The following is a 16,665-nucleotide window of genomic DNA, read 5'->3' on the forward strand; positions in this document are numbered from 1 at the left end:
TGGTTGAGAGAATGCCAAGAGTGTGCAAAGCTGTCAAGGAAAAGGGTGGCTACTTTGAAGAATCTCAAATGTAAAATATATTTGATCTGTTTAACACTTTTTTGGTTACTACATGATTCCATATGTGTTATTTAATAGTTTTGATTATTCTACAATGTAGAAAATAGTAAAAATAAAGAAAAAACCTGGAATGAGTACTGTAGGTGTGTCCAAACTTTTGACTGGTACTGTTCCTGAAATACTATTTATAGGAGTTGTGTCATATAACAATATAAGTACTGAAACACACTGCCCCTGCAACAGACTCTTATTGTAACATACCTAGAAACTACTTTACAAAAAGGCAGCCACGTGAAGAGATAAGGATATAATAACTTCAACCTAAAGCAAACCAATCATGGCATGACAGAATAGGCAGAGAAAATATGATTGCAACATGGACTATGTTGACTATTGAATGCCCTTCATGTGCATACCTGTATAACCACAATGCAAGAACAGTGTACATTCCCAATGATGCAAAATGTCCTTCACACATCGATAGGAGAGGACACACACTACTTATCATGAGAGTGAATTCAGTCTTATAATAGCATACTACACTGCTCAAAAAAATAAAGGGAACACTTAAACAACACAATGTAACTCCAAGTCAATCACACTTCTGTGAAATCAAACTGTCCACTTAGGAAGCAACACTGATTGACAATACATTTCACATGCTGTTGTGCAAATGGAATAGACAAAAGGTGGAAATTATAGGCAATTAGCAAGAACACCCCCAATAAATGAGTGGTTCTGCAGGGTGGTGACCACAGACCACTTCTCAGTTCCTATGCTTCCTGGATGATGTTTTGGTCACTTTTGAATGCTGGCGGTGCTTCACTCTAGTGGTAGCATGAGACGGAGTCACAACCCACACAAGTGGCTCAGGTAGTGCAGCTCATCCAGGATGGCACATCAATGCGAGCTGTGGCAAGAAGGTTTGCTGTGTCTGTCAGCGTAGTGTCCAGAGCATGGAGGCTACCAGAGACAGGCCAGTACATCAGGAGACATGGAGGAGGCCGTAGGAGGGCAACAACCCAGCAGCAGGACCACTACCTCCGCCTTTGTGCAAGGAGGAGCAGGTGGAGCACTGCCAGAGCCCTGCAAAATGACCTCCAGCAGGCCACAAATGTGCATGTGTCTGCTCAAACGGTCAGAAACAGACTCCATGAGGGTGGTATGAGGGCCCGACGTCCACAGGTGGGGTTGTGCTTACAGCCCAACACCGTGCAGGACGTTTGGCATTTGCCAGAGAACACCAAGATTGGCAAATTCGCCACTGGCGCCCTGTGCTCTTCACAGATGAAAGCAGGTTCACACTGAGCACATGTGACAGGCGTGACAGAGTCTGGAGACGCCGTGAGAGACGTTCTGCTGCCTGCAACATCCTCCAGCATGACCGGTTTGGCGGTGGTCAGTCATGGTGGGGGTGGCATTTCTTTGGGGGCCGCACAGCCCTCCATGTGCTCACCAGAGGTAGCCTGACTGCCATTAGGTACCGAGATAAGATCCTGCAGACCCCTTGTGAGACCATATGCTGGTGCGGTTGGTCCTGGGTTCCTCCTAATGCAAGACAATGCTAGACCTCATGTGGCTGGAGTGTGTCAGCAGTTCCTGCAAGAGGAAGGCATTGATGCTATGGACTGGCCCGCCCGTTCCCCAGACCTGAATCCAATTGAGCACATCTGGGACATTATGTCTCGCTCCATCCACCAACGCCACGTTGCACCACAGACTGTCCAGGAGTTGGCGGATGCTTTAGTCCAGGTCTGGGAGGAGATGCCTCCGGAGACCATCCGCCACCTCATCAGGAGCATGCCCAGGCGTTGAGTGGAGGCCACACACACTACTGAGCCTCATTTTGACTTGTTTTAAGGACATTACAGCAAAGTTGGATCAGCCTGTAGTGTGGTTATCCACTTTAATTTCGAGTGTGACTCCAAATCCAGACCTCCATGGGTTGATACATTTTTGTGTGATTTTGTTGTCAGCACATTCAACTATGTAAAGAAAAAGGTATTTAATAAGAATATTTCATTCATTCAGATCTAGGATGTGTTATTTTAGTGTTCCCTTTATTTTTTTGAGCAGTGTATTTAGAACACCAAACCATGACAATCCTCTCAGAGGGAAAAGAAAATAACTGAAAAACAAAAAGTCATATTTAGAAAAAGTTGAGAAGAAAAAACATCCCATGATCCTTCAGAGCTTGAAATACAACTTTTAAAAAGGTCACTCCAGCAAGTAGATCAACAGTCTTCAAAACATTGAACATTCACAACTTTTAGAAGTTCAAAGTTCTAACATGTTGGCGGGAAACATCTAAGTTTAAAGTAGCAGCCATTGTGATTCTGTCTGTTGCAGTCTCCGTGTGATGTCGTCATAAGTGTAGTTGGCACAACCAGCTCAAACAGGTACAGAGACAACGCATCTGTACTGCGCATTGCATTGCCATTCTCAGGATATAGAGACAATTCATCTGAACTGCCCATTGTCCTGGCCATTCTCCAGGTATACAGACACAGCTCACTTGTACTGCCCAATGTCATAGCCATTCTCTGGATATAAATGTTCATCTGTATTGGTTACTCCATTGCTTACCTCTAAAAAAGYAGAGAAAAAAGAAGAGTTCAACTTTGACCCTCACTCTTTTCCATTCTTGATTTGGTTCAGTGGGTTAGTTGGAGAATAGTGCTGGCAACATCAGGGTTGTGGGTTTGATACATGTATGGGCTACATACTGATTATACTGTATGTTTCCGTGTCAACTTCCAACAGTTCTGTCAGTTGCTTTGGATAAAAGTGTCTGCTAAATGCCTATATTATATTTGATTTATTACGGACCTGAGAATATGAGTTTCTCCTTCATGATGTTGACGTCTCGGCTGGGCCGGCGTGTCACAGCACTCAGCATGATCTGCTCTGGGTTGTAGTTCTGCATGCCACTCATCCTCCATCTGACAYGGCGACACCGCACCGTCAGAGACACATTTAGAGTCAATATAAACATAGTCAAATGATGAATACATATTGATGAATACATATCTAAATGAAACAGTGTACACTGAGTACAAGCGTTTGAGCTTCAGACACAAGTAAAGCACAAGGACAGAAAACAACAAAGCAACATGGGAGTCACCCCAGTTACCTGATCAAGTGATAGCTGACAGACGCCAGAGTGCAGCAGAGAAACGTAGCATGCAGATCAGGCAGAACAAAATCAGTCGGAACAGATCAGGCAGAACAGAGGACAAATAGGGAAGAACGAGAGAGAGGAGGGAATGAAAGAGGACATAAGAAAAAAATATGATATGGACAAACAGAAGGAGAGAAATTGCCAGATGAGGAGAAGAGAGACAGGGCAGTGAAAGGGAAAGAGCAGAAGCGTCAGTTTAGAAGCAGAAGGCTACGCAACACAAAGTTCAGAACACACAGACCTTTACATTTACACAACAGTCCTGAGAAACACTTAGTACATCAGACTAGACAATGGAGCAGAGCAGACATATCACTGAAGTGTGTGCATCCAGCTTTATTCGCGGATCAGTGTAGTAGAGAACTTTGCAGTGTTATTACAATACTCTGGAAATACTCAAAAGTGTGAGGGTGAGGGGTATGCTGCAAATACACAACCATTCACAGCTAAATGAAAGGAGATTCAGTTTGATCGTAATGGAAAATGGGAACTTACTTTTGAAAGATGAATATTCCTGTAACTATGGCGATGGAGACAAGATCTGAGGTGATCCAGACTAAGCAGTATTCATATGGGCTCTGTAAACAAGAACAGTTGTTCAGAACCAACATCCACCACTAGATCGCAGCATCACCACAAATATACTATACCTCTTATCATGATGAACATGCGATGACGATCAGAACATGAATGAAACTACTTGAGTTTTAAGTCCTAGTCTCGAGCTGTGTCCTTGGGTCTGCTGCTGTGTRCCCGTGCCTCACTTCGCTCTTACCCAGCTATTCTGCTGTTCCCTAGTCACTATCTGTACTCTCCCCTGCGATCCCCAGCCTCTCTGTGTTGCCTTGCCTCTGTACTGTAGCAGTTAAAAGGGGTACCCAGTCATAGAAAATGTACTGTTACACTCATGGGTATCTTCCATATGTCTATACTGTACTAAAAGTGTAGTTATTGCAATGAAGTGGTGTAGACGGAGATTCTTACCATGAGCCAGATGGGGTAGGGCACCTTGCGGAGGACCTGGGGGGCGTCGGAGGAGACAGAAGGCACTCCGCTGCACCACAGCACTGAGTAAAGCCACGGCTCATTCACCGGGTACACCATCACACTCATGTTGTTCACCAGGAAGTCCCTACAAAGATAAATAGTTATTGGACATGCTGGTCTGTGAGTAACCGTAACGCAGGGTGAGGTTAGGGTTTAAGATAAGATTCTAGGACTTTTTAGATGACATGTTTGGACCTCCCAGATAACATTTTGGACAATCCCAGCAGGTGAATGGTTAGGGTTAGAGTTTGAGAGTAACAGTAGTATGTCTTACTGAATGTCCTTGTTACTGGCCTGTGAGTAGCGCAGGGTGAGGCTGCTGATGCCCCTGTGTCTGAGCTCCTCCACTGACAGTTTCTCTAAGGAGGTCTGCTGCAGCCCCCTGACACGGCCCCTGTCTGTGTCCGGGGTCCATGTCACCTAAAAAACCACAGGGCACAAGACACAGGGTAAGAGTCTGGACCTGCTTTTTGATTTACACATTTCTACCAATGTTGCTAAGGACTCAGTGACAGATAGATACACAGAAAGTCCTCCTCACCCTCTTCTGTGATATCCCAGACCTCTGGACGGCCCACAGGGTGTCCATGATCCAGGTCTTGTAGTGTGGGTGTTCTGGGGGAGGTCTATGGAGGTTTAACAGGGCTGAGCGGTTGGCCCTGGCTGTCAGGCGGAGCATCTCTACCAGGCTACACACTGTCAGATTCCCCATTCGGTTCCGGTCCCTCCCTGTCAGAGACCCAACCGTCCAGTAGGGGTCGCTCTGGAGAGAGAAGAGAGGTGTTTTATTTTATGAAGTGATGCAAAGTGGAGTGAAAAAATATACTTGGTGTGGGGAGAGGGAAGGATAGACTAGAGAAGGGGAGAGACTAAGAGAAAGAGCAATACAAGGAGGGGGAGAGACATATACCCATTGAGAGGGGGAGAGAGAGAGAGAGAGAGAGAGAGGGGAGAGAGGTACCTCCAAAAACCACTGCCCCGCATTTAGAGAGCGAATCTCTGTCCAATTGAAGAGAGAGGCGTCCTCGTGCTGTTTGTCTGGAAAGACCTTGGCGATGTTAGTGGTCCTTCTCAGGGTGCGGTCTCGCATCAGGAAGGGCACCCCGTCCAGACTGTAGAGGACAGTTGGGAACACAGACTGACATCACTGAACCAGTAACACTTATGTCATTTATGTCACTGCTTTCATAAATAAAATAAAGAGGTTCTGTGGCAATGGGAGTACTAAAATGGGCCTGTAATAACAGGCTATAATGCACTAGTGAAAAGGAATGGATGTGAGATTAAAATGGTCTTAAAACAAGTTGACTATATCAAAAGCAGGGTCAGAATGGGGGTGTTTAGATTTTCTCCATAACCTTTTACACGCTGTGAATGTTGCTATGGCTTCACTACAGAAAGGCCCACCCGTCGTTACCGGTCTACTGTAGAGAACTCATTACTCCTAACATTAAGGTGGTAGGGTGGGGTTAGGTTATTGGCTGGTAGAGTATGGTTGGGTACCTGACGGAGACGTCGGCCTCCAGGGAGCTGACCCCCTGTTGCAGGGCCTTGTTGAAGGACATCAGGGTGTTCTCTGGAGCCAGCTACAGCACAGGACACACACACACACACAGGAGGTACAATGGGTTATCAGGTGTTGTTAGAATTTGATGGCAGTCATTTGAGCTAGTGGTGGAAAGGCAAATTATTTCAGCTTTAATGAAATAGGAAATAGGTTAGCAGCCGAATACATGTGGAGATTCCTTAGGATCTACATGAAGCGACTAGAGAGTAGGGGGCAAGAAGATATTTCTGTAGGGGGACACGGACTCACCATTGGAGCCCCCCGTCTTCCAATGACATCAGGTCGAGGTTTGAGGCTGTTCCTGTCCATGATGCAGGGTGAGGTGATGGCAAGGGGAGCCATGTAGAGGACCAGCAGGACACTTAGGTAGACAAGCAGCACAATCAAGTGGAACTCTGGGAAGGAGGAAGACCATAGAGTGAGGACATTAGTTCCCAGATTTCTGACTGCTGCTGCAATCATTGTTCATTATCAAACATCTTTATGGTTATAATGATAATAATCATGAAGTAATGTAATAATGTATAATATTGATATTATTGGTATCCTGATTTGAGTTACAGTGAAAGCCAATCAAAATCCAACCCAATACTTACTGGTTCTCCCTGCACGGATCACATGTCCAGCGACCAGCCAACCCAGCGCTGTGACAGCAGCCAGAGCTCCTATGTGCAGGAAAGGACCTGTGGACTGAATTACAACACAGGAAGACAGGAGTTTTATAACCTTGTTCACACACACATACATACACACACACACACACACACACACACACACACGTAGAGAAACCAACAAATAGAGATGTTGACCTGTAGCGATATAAGAATGATGTCCCATTCGTCCCCCCACACGTCACTGATGGAGACCACCCCACTGACAGTGGTGATCAAGGCAGCCAACACACTAATCTGTGGGGACCAACATATCACAGTTTGATTTGTTCTACACATTCCTATGCAGGGATAACAGTAACATGGTATTCCTTTCCTCATCAGTAGGTCAGAGTTCATTTGAAGGCCTACCTTGTGGATCCAGTAGAGGTTCAGCTGCTGTCCCAGTGAAATATGACAGAGTGCTAAAATCTGGATACGAACAGCGCCACAATCAGGTTATATCTTACTGAACCTGCAGCAGCAACATGTGTTTTACTGTGTGTACAGGCATTTAACCAAACATGAAACTTACTCACCATTAAAAATGTTATGTAACTAAAGCCGACTGCGGTGGTTGCGAGAATGGGGACAGTGCCGTCCTTCCATTCCCCAGAACGGTTGTATAGTAACCTGAGAAAGAGAGACAGAGGGTGTGGAAGGTGAGCCAGTGTCTTGATAAGAAGAGGACCAGCCCTGATAGGAGATATTGAAATATGCACACATTAAATTACTAATTGAAAACTGCTCAAAAGAGAGACTGCTTCTGGGGGACAGAAACAATGGTGCAAACTCAGCTCACAGCCACTCTGGTAAGGACTAACTTACACTCACCAGTTGAATTGGTTGTAGTCATTGTGGGCCTCCAACCAGAAGTAAGCCCAGAAGAGGAGCAGGGAGAAGGTGCTGCACAAGATGATGAACCATGCACATTCCCACTGGTGAACACACAACAGAATGAAGAAGACATGTACTTTCTATAACACTTTTAACATAACGTTCCACAACCTTCAYCTTAAACAATCACACAACGTGTAAAACAAGTTAAAACAAATTACCTCTTAAAACGAAACAAAACCGTATAAAAATCAAATTTTTATGAATTTCCCCTTTGATTGGTAACATAACTTCCACCTTTCATCTGTCCTCTGGCATGACTGGCATGAAAGTCTGGTCAGATTACCAGGCACTTCTCCCATAGTAATTGACTGGATTGAGGGGGGTAAAACAGGTCAGGGGCGCATGCAGAAAGGGAACAAGGTTGCGAAATAGCAAATTTCCCAGTTATAATTATTTTATTGAGGGGAAATGTACTTACTGTGACATGTGGTTGTCTCACCTAGCCATCTTAAGATGAATGCACTAACTGTAAGTCACTCTGGATAAAAGCATCTGGTAAATTACTAAAARGTAAATAAGTAATTATAAAGAATATGGAATAATGTCAGCTGTATTCATGACATCTCTATCTGCCATGTTTTACAACGTTTGCGTACTGAATGTGGCCCAGGTCAGACCACAGCCAGGTGGAGTTGACCAGTGATCAGCTTTACATCTCATGCTGGCCAGACTAGTGCTGCATCTCTTCCACATCTCCTACAGTCTATTATTAGATGCCTGGCGATAATGTGTAGACGCGTGGTAGTTAAGAGGGGAATACCACATTAACACTTACACTGCACTCAGAGGAAAGGCTAGGAATCTCATCAGTGAGGCCTCACCTTCTGCTGGTTAGAGTTAATGCACAGGGGAGAATGGGAGAGTAGAGGGCTGGTGTTTTAATGAAGTCTGGTTTCTGAGGTAACCACCACACTACTTCTGTTGAGGTAGTCAATTACCTGGTCTCACACAATACTTCACAGCCGTGACAAGACTGTGTGTGTGTGTGTGTGTCTGTGTGTGTCTGTGTGTGTACAGTCCTGTGAAAAAGTATTTGCCCACTACATAAGTTTCTCTACTGTTGTATATTTTTTATATTGAACATTATCAGATCTCCAACCAAAACCTAATATTAGATAAAGGGAACCTGAGTGAACAAATAACACAACGATTACATACTTATTTCATTTATTTCATAATCAAAGTTATGCAATACCCAATGCCCCTGTGTGAAAAAGTAATTGCCACCTGACACTCAACTGGTTGGTGTGCCACCTTTAACTGCAATGACTCCAATCAAACGCTTCCTGTAGTTGTTGATCAGTCTCTCACATCAGTGTGGAGGAATTTTGTCCCACTCTTGCATACAGAACTTCTTTAACTCAGCGACATTTGTGGGTTTTCAAGCATGAACTGCTGGTTTCAAGTCCTGCCACAACATCTCAATTGGGATTAGGTCTGGACTTTGACTGGCTATTCCAAAACTTCACATTATTGCTTTTTAACCATGTTCATGTTGACTTGATTGTGTGTTTTGATCATTGTCTTGCTGCATGACCCAGCTGCGCTTCAGATTCAGCTCACAGACAGATGGCCTGACATTCTCCTGTAGAATTCTCTGATACAGAGCAAAATACATGGTTCCTTCTTTTAAGGCAAGTCGTCCAGGTCCTGAGGTAGCAAAGTATCCCCAAAACATCACACTTCCACCACAATGGGTGACTGTTGGTATTTGGTTCTTACTGTGGAATGAAGTGTTTGGTTTTCGCCAAGCATTATGGACCCATGTCATCCAAAAAGTGATACTTTTGACTCATCTGTCCAGAGAACATTCTTCCAAGAGTCTTGATGATCATCCAGGTGCTTACAGGTGCTTTTTTGGCAAACTTCAGTCAACTTTTTGCATGAGATGGGTCCAATTATGTCTAMSGAAAACCAAACATTGCATTCCAAAGTAAGAAACTCATACCAACAGTGAAGCATGGTGGTGGTAGTGTGATGGTTTGGGGATGCTTTGGTTTGGGGTGACTTGCCTTAATAGAAGGAACCGTCTGTGAGCTGAAGCGCAGCTGGGTCATGCAGCAAGACAATGATCCAAAGCACACAATCAAGTCTACATGAAAATGGCTAAAAAGCATCACATTTGAAGTTATGGAATGGCCTAGTCAAAGTCCAGATATAATCCCAATTGAGATGTTGCAGTTCATGCTTGAAAATAGAGGTCGACCGATTAATCGGAATGGCCGATTAATTAGGGCCGATTTCAAGTTTTCATAACAATCGGCAATCGGTATTGTTGGACACTGATTTGGCCGATTTTTTATTTAAAAAAAAATATATATATTTTTTTTACACCTTTATTTAACTAGGCAAGTCAGTTAAGAACACATTCTTATTTTCAATGACAGCCTAGGAACGGTGGGTTAACTACCTTGTTCAGGGGCAGAACGACAGATTTTTACCTTGTCAGCTCGGGGATTCAATCTTGCAACTTTACGGTTAACTAGTCCAACGCTCTAACCACCTGCCTTACATTGCATTCCACGAGGAGCCTGCCTGTTACGCGAATGCAGTAAGAAGCCAAGGTAAGTTGCTAGCTAGCATTAAACTTATCTTATAAAAAACAATCAATCAATCAATCAATTATAATCACTAGTTAACTACACATGGTTGATGATATTACTAGTTTATCTAGCGTGTCCTGCGTTGCATATAATCGATGCGGTGCGCATTCGCGAAAAAGGACTGTCGTTGCTCCAACGTGTATCTAACCATAAACATCAATGCCTTTCTTAAAATCAATACACAAGTACACAGCAGGACCGCACATTTGTGGCATGCTGGAGGTCATTTTGCAGGGCTCTGGCAGTGCTCCTCCTTGCACAAAGGCGGAGGTAGCGGTCCTGCTGCTGGGTTGTTGCCCTCCTACGGCCTCCTCCACGTCTCCTGATGTACTGGCCTGTCTCCTGGTAGCGCCTCCATGCTCTGGACACTACGCTGACAGACACAGCAAACCTTCTTGCCACAGCTCGCATTGATGTGCCATCCTGGATGAGCTGCACTACCTGAGCCAATTGTGTGGGTTGTAAGCCTCCGTCTATGCTACCACTAGAGTGAAAGCACCGCCAGCATTCAAAAGTGACCAAACATCAGCCAGGAGCATAGGAACTGAGAAGTGGTCTGTGGTCACCACCTGCAGAACCACTCATTTATTGGGGGTGTCTTGCTAATTGCCTATAATTTCCACCTTTTTTCTATTCCATTTGCACAACAGCATGTGAAATTTATTGTCAATCAGTGTTGCTTCCTAAGTGGACAGTTTGATATCACAGAAGTGTGATTGACTTGGAGTTACATTGTGTTGTTTAAGTGTTCCCTTTATTTTTTTGAGCAGTGTATATATTTTTAACCCTGCATATTTAGTTAATATTGCCTGCTAACATGAATTTCGTTTTGTCACTTCTTTGCAACAGAGTCAGGGTATATGCAGCAGTTTGGGCCGCCTGGCTCGTTGCGAACTGTGTGAAGACTATTTTTCCTAACAAAGACAGCCACTTCACCAAACGGGGGATGATTTAACTTCTTATGGTGGGGGGCAGTATTGGTAGCTTGGATGAATAAGGTGCCCTAGTAAACTGCCTGCTACTCAGGTCCAGAAGCTAAGATATGCATATTATTAGTAGATTTTGATAGAAAACAACTGTTTGAATGATGTCTGTGAGTCAACAGAACTCATATGGCAGGCAAAAACCTGAGAAAAATCCAACCAGGAAGTGGGAAATCTGAGGTTTGTAGGTTTTCAAGTCTTTGCCTATCCAATATTACGTGTAAAATGTGGTCCGATTGCACTTCCTAAGGCTTCCACTAGATGTCAACAGTCTTTAGAACCTTGTTTCAGGCTTCTACTGTGAAGAGGAGAGAATAAGAGCTGTTTGAGTCAGGTGTCTGGCAGAATGCCAAGAGAGTTAGCTGTGTTCCTTTTCCTTTCTAAAGACAAAGGAATTGTCCGGCTGGAATATTATTGAAGATTTATGTTAAAAACATCCTAAAGATTGATTCTATACATCGTTTGACATGACAACAAAAAGGAGGTATTTGGACATAAATGATGGACTTTATCGAACAAAACAACATCTTATTGTGGAACAGGGATTCCTGGAGTGCATTCCGATGAAGATCATCAAAGGTAAGTGAATATTTATAATGCTATTTCTGACTTGTTGACTCCACAACATGGCGGGTATCTGTATGGCTTGTTTGGTCTCTGAGCGCTGTACTCAGATTATTGCATGGTGTGCTTTTTCCGTAAAGCTTTTTTGAATTCTGACACAGCGGTTGTATTAAGGAGAAGTATATCTTTAATTCCATGCATAACACTTGTATTTTCATCAACATTTATGATGAGTATTTCTGTAATTTATGTGGTTGCTCTCTGCAAAATCACCGGATGTTTTGGAAGCAAAACATTACTGAACATAACGCGCCAATGTAAACTGCGATTTTTGGATATAAATATGAACTTTATCAAACAAAACATACATGTATTGTGTAACATGAAGTCATATGAGTGTCATCTGATGAAGATCATCAAAGGTTAGTGATTCATTTTCTCTCTATTTCTGCTTTTTGTGACTCCTCTCTTTGGCTGGAAAAATGGCTGTGTTTTTCTGTGACTTGGCGCTGACCTAACATAATCGCATGGTATGTTTTCGCCATAAAGCCTTTTTGAAATCGGACACTGTGGTGAGATAAACTTATTGTTAATCTTTAAAATGGTGTAAAATACTTGTATGTTTGAAGAATTTTAATTATGAGATTTCTGTTGTTTGAATTTGGCGCCTGTCACGCCCTGACCTTAGAGATCCTTTTTATGTCTCTATTTGGTTTGGTCAGGGTGTGATTTGGGGTGGGTATTCTATGTTCTTTAGTTCTATTATTTGTATTTCTATGTTTTGGCCGGTTAGGGTTCTTGAGAACCATACTTAGGTAGCCCTTTTTCCCCACCTGTCTTTGTGGGAGGTTAACTTTGTTTGTGGAACATAGCCCTTTAGATTCACGGTTGTTTTGGATTGTTTATTGTTTTTGTCGGCGTCATATAAATAAAGGAATATGTACGCTCACAACGCTGCGCTTTGGTCTATTTCTGTTGATGGCAGTGACAGCGCCGTGCGCTTTCACTGGCTGTTGTCAAATCGATCCCGTTAACGGGATTTCATCCATAAGTTAACAAAAGCGCATTTGTGAAAAAAGCACAATCGTTGCACGACTGTACCTAACCATAAACATCAATGCCTTTCTTAAAATCAATACACAGAAGTATAATTTTTTAAACCAGCATATTTAGCTAAAAGAAATCCAGGTTAGCAGGCAATATTAAAAAGGTGAAATTGTGTCACTTCTCTTGCGTTCATTGCACGCATAGTCAGGGTATATGCAACAGTTTGGGCCGCCTGGCTCGTTGCGAACTAATTTGCCAGAATTTTACGTAATTATGACATAACTTTGAAGGTTGTGCAATGTAACAGGAATATTTAGACTTATGGAAGCCACCCGTTAGATAAAATACGGAACGGTTCTGTATTTCACTTAAAGAATAAACTTTTTGTTTTCGAGATGATAGTTTCCGGATTCAACCATATTAATAACCTAAGGCTCGTGTTTGTGTGTTATGTTATAATTAAGTCTATGATTTGATAGAGAAGTCTGACAGTGATGGTAGGCACCAGCASGCTCGTAAGCATTCATTCAAACAGCACTTTCATGCGTTTTGCCAGCAGCTCGTCGCTGTGCTTCAAGCATTAGCTGTTTATGACTTCAAGCCTATCAACTCCCGAGATGAGGCTGGTATAACCGATGTGAAATGGCTAGCTAGTTAGCGGGGTGCGCGCTAATAGCGTTTCAAATATCACTCGCTCTGAGACTTGGAGTAGTTGTTCCCTTTGCTCTGCATGGGTAACGCTGCTTCGAGGGTGGCTGTTGTCGATGTGTTCCTGGTTTGAGCCCAGGTAGCGGCGAGGAGAGGGACGGAAGCTATACTGTTACACTGGCAATACTAAAGTGCCTATAAGAACATCCAATAGTCAAAGGTATATGAAATACAAATCGTATAGAGAGAAATAGTCCTATAATTCCTATAATAACTAACTACAACCTAAAACTTCTTACCTGGGAATATTGAAGACTCATGTTAAAAGGAACCACCAGCTTTCATATGTTCTCATGTTCTGAGCAAGGAACTTAAACGTTAGCTTTCTTACATGGCACATATTGCACTTTTACTTTCTTCTCCAACACTTTGTTTTTGCATTATTTAAACCAAATTGAACATGTTTCATTATTTATTTGAGGCTAAATTGATTTTATTGATGTATTATATTAAGTTAAAATAAGTGTTCATTCAGTATTGTTGTAATTGTCATTATTACAATTTTTCTTTTAATTTATAAAAAAATTGGCCGATTAATCGGTATCGGCTTTTTTTGGTCCTCCAATAATCGGTATCGGCGTTGAAAAATCATAATCGGTCGACCTCTACTTGAAAACCCACAAATGTTGCTGAGTTAAAGCGGTTCTGCATGCAAGAGTGGAAGAGCCAAAATTCCTCCACAGTGATATGAGACTGATCAACAACTACAGGAAGCATTTGGTTGCAGTCATTGCAGCTTAAGGTGGCAGAACCAGTTATTGAGTGTAAGGGGGGAATTTATTTTTCACATGGGAATTGGGTGTTGCATAACTTTGTTAATTAAATAAATAAAATCAGTACAATTTTTGATATTTGTAAACTCAGGTTCCCTTTATCTAATATTTTGGTTGAAGATCTGATAACATTCAGCATAAGTAAAAATATGCTAATATTGAGAAAATCAGGAAGGGGGCAAACACTTTTTCATGGCACTAAAAGGAGTAATGTCAGACTCTGGACCTAATGTGACAAATAGAGGTAATAGAAAGTGACATGGGGAAGGGGCTCTGACAATGTCAGGTTTTATTTAATTGGTTTAAGGTTGACTTACGCTGAGGTGAAAGTGCATAGGTGTAGGACTACAGCCACATTATGAATCTAACACTCACTCAAGAACAGTTGGAGGAAGCAGGGTTGGGTTGAATTTTATTTTCGATTCCGTTAATTCAGGAAGTTAGCTAGTGCTGGGAGAGAACCAAGGATAATAATATTTTCTGCACCTTTCGCAGACAACACATTACAGTGGGTGATCATACCTCTCACACACCTTTAAAACTCAAGGGGGTAGAAATATCCACATAGTAGTTCCTGAAAACCATGAAGTCCAGCCAGTGACCCCAGCCTGGTTCTTCTCCCTGAGCTCCATAGACCATCTGTGGTTACTGGTTTATCAATAGAGGGATGATGGGGCTCAGAGTTAACTCTCTTAAGTTTCACTGAAAAACACTCTCCCACTGGACAAACACTAAGTGCACATTAGCACATTTCACTGTTTCTCAACTCTGGTCCTTAGGTACCCCCAGTCATATTGGGCAAACAGGAAGCATCCCTATGCCGAGTCGAAATGAATCATTTTGCAGACATCTTTGCACCTTTCCAGGTGTAGTCTTTTTTTTGCCGATATGTGAGATACATCAACCAGCCCAGTGCACAGCCAGTCACTGTGGAAGTCATTTTACAGTATAGTAGGGCCATTTCAGACACAACCATAACCAACCACACTATCGATGATACAGGAAGTCAGTCTTTAGCACAGTGCCATTGTCACCAAGCTGATGACGTCTAATTCTGACGTCCTTCTAATCCCATCACTTCCTCCTCCAGACTGTGCCTTGGCTTCATTCTCCTTCCCTCTCTAACGTCTTCACAGCCTGCTAATTATAACCCTGCTAGACAGTGCTGCCCTACCACACTGTTTCATCTATTGAGAAGAACATTGATTCATCACAATGAAGTAGCTAAGTCAGAGAAACAGTATGACTACCTACCATTTCTGGCAAACCTCCTCAGACTGACGTGTACATCTCACTTCTGTATGATACAGTACTATGCACACTTATTATCCTATGGATTTTGCCATATCAGGAGCATGGTACTACATGAAAATAGGTACATAAAAATAGGACAAATATAATTTGTGTCTCAATGACAACTGATGGAGCTATGAATCCAACTCCAGCTGGAAATGTAACTTGTTCAGCATGGGCTGCTTTATGGTTTGCTAATCTTGAGCGAAAGCGTTTCTAGGTCATTAATTACAAAGTTCTCTATGGGCTTGAAGAGCAGGACAGAGGTAACCTGTTTCTGAGAAATAACAACCTACCACTCAAAGTAATACCACTAAGTACCAGAAGAGAAAGCGATGATATACAAACACAGGAGGGTCAACTCAGGCCTGGGAATCACAGTAGCACTCTCAATGGTCAAGTCAATAGCAGAATGAACTCTAATAATAAGAGTCAGAGAGATAGGTATTGTAAGAGAGTTGCATTTAGAATGTGTAGGGATGTACATGTGATTCTCATTGATGTGTATTTGGATGATATGAATGTCTATGTGCATGAGTGTGCACGTGTGCGCGTGTGAGTGAGTGCTTTGTAAATGGAGAGAGGGAAAGCAGGTGTGCAGCTGTGTGTTTGTATTTTTCCTCTTGGTCAGCACCTCATTACTGCCCCGCTCACACATTCCCTACTAACTGGCCTAATTTATGGACAACATACTGGGTTTTTGTAGTCCAATGACAAGTTAAGAACAGCAGTCTGCACACACAGCTGGGAATCTGGGTAGAAGCATTATATTAAAACACCCCCATTGACTTCTACAACAAGCTTATGGCTACCAATGCCTGCCATAAACCTAATACTTTACAATGAGCAAAGTTTTACAGACCACTATTTACAGAAAATATCATTTGAGTTACATTTAATAATATTACATTTTTTAAAGTATGCTATTGGATAAATTTAACAATTTAACAAGGACGGTAGCTATAATAAAGCTTTCCTGAAAGGTTGAATGCATTGGATAACTCAGACTTTTGCTTTTGGTAAATACTTGCTTGCCTGCCTGTCTGTCTGTCACTTTTTTCTTGTATGAAGAGGCTTGAAAAGATTTCTGGGCCTCCAGAACAGAATCAGACAAATGGTAAACGTTTCAATTATTCCTGAGGTGTGATAAGGTTTCAATGCAGGATGGGCAGAACTATGTTCTGCTAGCCCTTTAGTGAGTTGAGTGTTATAGTACACACTGACCTCTATAGCAATGCACACTACTCACTCTACACTCTGCACCCTTCTAGACAAGAAAATACAGTACA

At 42.6% G+C, this 16,665-nt stretch overlaps 1 protein-coding gene across 3 annotated transcripts in view; it reads right to left on the reverse strand.

Annotated features, from left to right (window-relative positions):
• Nucleotides 1–1,565: 1,565 nt before the first annotated feature.
• The window catches only part of LOC111950690 (glycerophosphodiester phosphodiesterase domain-containing protein 5), a 50,279-nt gene continuing 35,179 nt past the window's right edge, over nucleotides 1,566–16,665 (reverse strand). For 2 of the 3 annotated variants that reach the window (XM_023968490.2, XM_023968491.3), the window contains exons 3-16: nucleotides 7,340–7,443; nucleotides 7,045–7,138; nucleotides 6,878–6,937; nucleotides 6,665–6,763; nucleotides 6,452–6,545; nucleotides 6,105–6,250; nucleotides 5,792–5,874; nucleotides 5,250–5,400; nucleotides 4,830–5,051; nucleotides 4,563–4,708; nucleotides 4,226–4,373; nucleotides 3,737–3,819; nucleotides 2,890–3,002; nucleotides 1,566–2,648 (exon numbers count right to left, since the gene is read on the reverse strand). In XM_023968490.2, the coding sequence (XP_023824258.1) occupies nucleotides 2,572–2,648; nucleotides 2,890–3,002; nucleotides 3,737–3,819; nucleotides 4,226–4,373; nucleotides 4,563–4,708; nucleotides 4,830–5,051; nucleotides 5,250–5,400; nucleotides 5,792–5,874; nucleotides 6,105–6,250; nucleotides 6,452–6,545; nucleotides 6,665–6,763; nucleotides 6,878–6,937; nucleotides 7,045–7,138; nucleotides 7,340–7,443 (1,620 nt within the window). In that variant the 3' untranslated portion in view covers nucleotides 1,566–2,571. Of the gene's footprint in view, nucleotides 2,649–2,889; nucleotides 3,003–3,736; nucleotides 3,820–4,225; nucleotides 4,374–4,562; nucleotides 4,709–4,829; nucleotides 5,052–5,249; nucleotides 5,401–5,791; nucleotides 5,875–6,104; nucleotides 6,251–6,451; nucleotides 6,546–6,664; nucleotides 6,764–6,877; nucleotides 6,938–7,044; nucleotides 7,139–7,333; nucleotides 10,258–16,665 lie in introns of those variants that run through there. The other variant, XM_023968493.3, reaches the window with a different exon arrangement.

This window comes from Salvelinus sp. IW2-2015, linkage group LG23, assembly GCF_002910315.2.
Source record: "Salvelinus sp. IW2-2015 linkage group LG23, ASM291031v2, whole genome shotgun sequence".
In the NCBI taxonomy this organism is placed as follows: domain Eukaryota; kingdom Metazoa; phylum Chordata; class Actinopteri; order Salmoniformes; family Salmonidae; genus Salvelinus; species Salvelinus sp. IW2-2015.